This window comes from Microtus ochrogaster, unplaced genomic scaffold (genome assembly GCF_000317375.1).
Source record: "Microtus ochrogaster isolate Prairie Vole_2 unplaced genomic scaffold, MicOch1.0 UNK20, whole genome shotgun sequence".
Lineage (NCBI taxonomy): Eukaryota > Metazoa > Chordata > Mammalia > Rodentia > Cricetidae > Microtus > Microtus ochrogaster.
In genome coordinates, this window is record NW_004949118.1 from 474,174 (window position 1) to 480,481 (window position 6,308).

Consider the following 6,308-nt stretch of genomic DNA (forward strand, 5'->3'; position numbering starts at 1 on the left):
CATAAGCCACATATGTATCTAAAATACTGTTTAAACATGTAAACATTATAAAGAAAATTTTAGTTTTTGAGGTCTCACTATGTAGACAAGGCTGCCCTATAACTTAATTGTGCAGACCATGCTGTCTGCAAACTCACAGAGATCTCCCCCACCTCTGCCCCATATGCTGGAATTAAAGGCATGCCACCACCCATGCCTTGATTCAGTGTTAAAATTATTAATGAACTATTTACATTTTGTTTTCATGCAAGGTCTTTTGAAATTCACAGGCTACCTAATCTGAGCTACAACTGATTACATTGCAAGTACAGCTTCTATGTTGAGCAGTAGAGCTCTAGAAGGAGCTTACAGTACTGAGTCATGGGCTTCTGCGTCTTTCCCATTCATCCCTGAGATGCAGCCTCTGAGTGTCATCCTATTGTGGCCTCCCTTTTTTAAGTTTTATTGAATTTTTATGTGTATGAGTGACCTTGCCTGCATACCTGTGTGTATGTGCACCACATGGTTGCCTGGTTACCCTCAGAGACCCAAAGAGAAAGTCAGATGCCCTGGGATTAGAGTTTACAGATGGCTGTGAGCCACCACAGGGTACTGGGAACAAAACCCAGGTCCTCTGCAAATAACAGCACATTTTTTTAAACATTGATCCTACTCTCCACACTCTCCTTTTTTAAAAATGAACTTCTGGGGCTGAAGAGACGCCCCAGCAGTTAAGAGCCCTTGTTCTTATAAAGAACCCATGTGGCAGCTCCAGCTCCTGGGGATCCAGTGTCTGCTGTCCTCCATAGCCACCATGTATGCACATGAGGACACATACATACATGTAAACAAGATACTTAAAATAAGTAAATTTAACAGATGAAATAACAATGGACTCTGTCTTTAACAGCTTTAGATAGAGTTAAGCAGATTTTGTCAGCTGTGTGATCGTGATGTCATGACCTCTACATAGGCCACCGGTCCCAGACATCAGATGGAAATAAATCTCTGTGCTCTGTCATTCTTAAAGTCGTTCTAAATTTTATTCTGTTTGTTACTTAGACTTCCTGTCTGCTGATTTTTCTGGCTTTTAGTTGTCTCTTTTGTTTCTTTCACTGAATATCTTGATGACATCGTATTCCTCCCAAGCTAGTGCTAGTAGCTGTGGGCTTCCTGCCATGCTGTATCTTGGGAAGATTACTCCTGGGTTGAATGTCTTGGTTCTGGGTTTATCTGTCATAACTTCCTTAGGAAAAAATGTGCCAAAAAAGAGTGAATCCCTTCCATGCCTGAAACTATCTTTATACTGCCTAAATTCAAGGAAAGCTTCCTGAAAGTAACAGCACGAGAGGCAAGGGGGGAATATTCTAGAGGCCAGGGATCAGAAAGTAGCTTAGGAATGGGAAAGAATTTGACAGAGCTCCCCACAAAAGTGGTCCAGCCACGAGGGATAACGGGAAGAGGCTGAGAAGACGGAGCAGCAGCTGGACGGCACTGGTGACGCTGGGATAGCTTGTTCTCTGTCTCGTGCGTAAGCGGGTGGGGCCGCCAGTTAGATAGCGGTGTGGTGCCCCGGTGCAGCTGCTGAGAGACCAGAGACCGTCTGATGTTTCTTCTAGAAACCAGCTGTTTGTGCTTGAGTCTTCACCACGGTGAAAGCAAAGCCGCAGCCCCGCCACCCTGCTCGGCCCTGTGTCGCTTCCAGTTTTCACCCAGAAGCTACTCAGTGGGGAAACAGTTTGGTTTTTATGGCAGCAGACGAAGTCTAAGCCAGCAGCAATCCTTTTTCTTAAGTGTAATACAATCCAGAGTCATTATGGGAGAGAAGCTGACAACATGAGCAGAAAAATAACTAAAAAAACAGCCCCATGATCATGCTGGGCAGTGGTGACGTGGCTTTAATCCCAGCACACAGAAGGTAGAGGCAGGAGGATCTCCATGAGTTCAAGGACAGGCTTGGTCTACAGAGCGAGTTCCAGACAGCCAGGACTACACAGAGAAACTCTGCCTTGAAAAACCAAAAGAAATTAAACAACAACAACAACAACAAAAAAAAAAAAAACAAAAACAAAACAAAACAGGATTACAAAGTAGGAGATAGGAATGACCAGGGTACCTTTATAGAAAGAGGTCACAGTAAAAGGACTAAAATCTAAAAACTTCAGTGATAAGTAGGAAAATATGAAGAGTTAGGAGACACCGAAAATTAATTCAGACTACTAGAAGCCCCGAAAGAAGAAAATGGCAAAGAAAAGGAAGTGTGTATGTGGTGTATAAAGTGGTTTCCCAGGGAGGAATGAAAGAACACAGACCCTTGGAGCACCCAGCACAGAGACTGATAGAAGATACAAAGAGGCGGCACCGTGAATGTATATGATCTCAAGGGAAGATATAAATGCTTGCATCAAGAAAAACATTTTTAAAGAACTACATTTGCCAATATGGCCTTTAATATGTAGGAAGAAGCTCATATAGAAAATTAGCCGTCCTTGTTTAACGCAGGGTTAAAGGCAGTGGTGGAAGCTCCTCCCTTTGCATCCTTTGCGTCTTTTGTTAAACAAGACACAAGGAAAAATTGTCTAAATGACTGATTAGTGACTTTGCATCCTGCCCTCAGCCTGTCCTTTCAATTTTTGTCAGTGTGAGCGTGTTTGAAGCTAAGTATTTAGAAATTTGTTTTGTTTCCTTGAACTCCATGGTTCGCTTATGGACATCAGAGAGTGGTTTGCAGCGGTTCAGCTGCCTTCCACGGTGCTGACCCTGGGGATCAAGCTCAAGTTGTCATGTTACCTGCTGGCCCGAAATAGCCTTAACAGTATTCAAATAGCAGATTGGATTTGTGTATTTGTAAATTTTTTACTTGTTACGCTAATTTAACAAAAATCCCATATCGTGTTTTGTCAGCCCCAGCATGTTATTGGCTGGGAAAAAAAAAACACTTTATATTCTATGAAACATTACAGAACTATAACTTAACCGTGGTATTTGAGGGTGTGTAGTGATATTTCATTTGTGTTTTAATAAATAAAACAACTTGAGGGTCAGAAAAGCAAAACAGTCAACCACTGACTCTTAGCTCTACCTCAGTCTGAAATGACAATCCTGCCTCCAGGATCTCAGAATGAGACTTTGTGTGAGCGCTGTCTCCTCCAATTTTATAATCCTCCTAGGGCTTGGATTAAAGGCGTGCACCACCCTGTTTCTGTGGCAAACTAGTGTGGCTACTGGGATTAAAGGGTGTGTCACCACTGCCTGGTCTGTAAGGCTGACCACTGCGGCTGTTTTACTTTTCTGATCCCCAGGCAAGCTTTATTTATTAAAATACAAATGGAATATCACTACAGAGGTGTCTGAGTTTAAAGGGTGTTAATGTGAAAGAACATGACTCCTAGTTTATACTTGAGATAGGGTTTCGTCATTCAGTAAAGGGCTTGGTGGTCAGGAGCACTTGTTCTTGAGAGCATGACATGATGGCTCACCATTGTCTGTAACTCCAGTTTCAGGGAATTAGACACCTCTCCTGATCTCTGTGATCCTGTGTGCATGTGATGCACACATGTAACTCAGGCATGCACGCTAAAACACAGAAATGTAGATACTTTTGTAATCATAAGTTAGCATTTTTTTAAAATGTTTACCTCTGTTTCGAGGTACTGTCATTAGAAAATTTGGTATTCAGTTGTATCTGCATAAAAACACATACATACCAAGGCACTCGTTGTGTACTTGAGAGCTGGGGTGGTCGGAGAGCAGCTGAGGCCATGGCCTCACACACACGAGGCAAACCTCTTCGCACTCACCTGCATCCCCAGCCAGTTCTTGAACAGTCGGGTAGTAAATAATGTACAGTTTTTATCTCAGATTATACTGCTCAGAGAACTGGAATTCAGATTGTTCATGTATCTATAGACATAGTCAGGTAGTAAATAATGTACAGTTTTTATCTCAGATTGTACTGCTCAGAGAACTGGAATTCAGATTGTTCATGTATCTATAGACATAGCACACACTACTGATTGTTTGCATGCATATAGATATGTGTGATTACTACATAATTAAAGATTGTATTAATTGTTTATACTAGGGATCAGAATTAGAGCATAATTCCGTGTGATATCTAAGCATTCTGAGATGATCAAGGAATTTAGGAGAGTAAGTCACTGGTATATAAATCATGGTTTTTGTTTTTCTGCTTCAGCCAGGATTGTAACTAAAGCAGATGCACAAAAGGAGGTAAGGAATAAAGACAGCTCACTAAGAGTACCTTGCTTCTTTATCTCTTTCAGAAGACCAAAAGGTGATGTACCAAACTGAGCGTTCCTGAACATAGTAAAAGAATCCTAGCAAGAATTTCCTGTTCCTCCAGATGGGCCTGGAAGCAGCTGTTCAGTGACAGAGTCCCATTGGGCTGTACAGATTTACTGGAACAAGCCCAGCCATCATGTCCTCTGGGTGTTAGCTTGCAAGTGTACATTCTTAGCCACAGATGGCCAAGCTGGCACGGAAGCATTTATCACCCTGAAGATGTGTAAACCTTCTGTTTCTCAGCACAATCATGGCTGTATGAGAACTCTTTCTTAAAAATAACCTTTTTTATTGCTTCTTTGTGAACTTATTTAACAAACACCTTTTTTCCTTTTGTGTAAGGAAAGTTCTAGAGCTAGATATTTAATTGTAAATATGTGTGGAAAGTTGCATCTGCATTAAAATGGAGGAAGTGCAGGTATCTGAGAATTTACATGGAAAATGAGTAGAGGGTGATAGGAGAGCCTGAAGATTGTATACTGGCTATTAGTAAGGTGCGCAATTTTTATAATATTTGAATTTATTAATACTAGATCTATAGACTCAGCTTTAATTCTTCATTTACATTATTTTCTAATTTTTTACTGCTATTTTTAAGAGGTTAAAGAAAATATACATGAATGCAATATGAGTTTGTTAGCAAGCTGTTGTATAAACATTTAATTGTGTATTAACCCAAACTAACATGCTGTGTGTGTCTCCGTAAGTTCAAGACTTTTGGTCTGTGATGTTATTTTGTAAGGAATACTTTTGGTACAGTTTTCTGTCCCAGGAAATGTATGTTTTTTAATCCTTTTTGATTATGCAGCAAGGTTAATAAACAGTCATTTCTCCTCCCAAATTAGTGTTTTCCTTTATTTCTTCTGTATAAGCTACCTTAGTAAGAGGTATTAGCACAGCTCCTCTGTGTTGTTGGACTCAATATGTTGAAGAAAGAAATCGGGAGGCAGAGGCAGGCGGATCTCTGTGAGTTCAAGACCAGACTGGTCTACAGAGCTAGTTCTAGGACTGGCTCCAAAACCACAGGGAAACCCTGTCTCGAAAAACCAAAAAAAAAAAAAAAAAGCAATAATAGGATCAGTTACCATGAAGACTGGCTTCCTGGCTGTGGAGGAGCACTCCTGTAATCCTAATACTTGATATTTGAAAGCCAGAAGATCAAGATCCAAGGCCAAGCTTGGATACATAGCAAGTTCAAGGCTATGTGAGACCCTGTCTTAGAAGATCTGAAAATTTTCTAAAAGTTCAGCTTGGTGTTTCTCTCTGTCATAGGGAGGAATGGGCAGCCCCAGGCGGATCAAGGGGGGACTCACGTGCTTCCCCCTCTGCAAACTAATTCCTGTTGGTCAGAAGCTTGGCAAAGGACACTGCCCGCTTGGCAAAGGACAAGGCAATGCTGCTCTAGCTGAGGAGTCTCTGAATCTTTAAACTGTTGACAAGGGTTGGAGCGAGGGAATTTGAGAGAAAGCTTTAGTGAATGTGGAATGGATTATTTGTCAAGAGTGAGAGAAGCAGAAGAGAAAAGTAATAGACACGTAGACCTTGAAGATGAAAACCTCAGGACAGGCGTGAGAGAAGCAGAAGAGAGAAAAGGAAAGCATGACCGAAGAGATCCTTCATGAACTCGGCATCCCAGATGACCGGAAGGACTCAGTAATGTGAGAAATACACATTTCCTCAACGCAGTTGTGCAGAATTCAACACAAATACCAGTGACCAGAGAACTAATAAAAGACTTGAAAATGTCTGGAATGATTGTGGAAATTCAGCCAGCCTGGTTTTGGTACTCAAAGCCTTCAAAAGTATACCTTGAGCCTCCAGGCCCACTTTAACACTGAGCCACTTTCTTTTCTGTTTTTTTTTTTTCTTTTCCTGTCTGCTTCCCACCATGATAACCATGGACTAACCCTCTAACATGTAAGCAAGACTGTTGTAGAATATTAGTTTAAGATGTGTTACATTTGTTTATGCTGAGTTACATTTGTTTTAATGATGCAAAGATGGGTTGCATTTTTTTTTTATTT

At 41.1% G+C, this 6,308-nt stretch overlaps 1 protein-coding gene across 1 annotated transcript in view; it reads left to right on the forward strand.

Annotated features, from left to right (window-relative positions):
* The window catches only part of Smchd1 (structural maintenance of chromosomes flexible hinge domain containing 1), a 143,744-nt gene extending 138,619 nt beyond the window's left edge, over positions 1-5,125 (forward strand). The window contains exon 48 of the mRNA XM_005367548.2: positions 4,266-5,125. Within this exon, the coding sequence (XP_005367605.1) occupies positions 4,266-4,293 (28 nt within the window). The 3' untranslated portion in view covers positions 4,294-5,125. The remainder of the gene's footprint in view (positions 1-4,265) is intronic.
* The last annotated feature ends 1,183 nt before the right edge of the window (positions 5,126-6,308 follow it).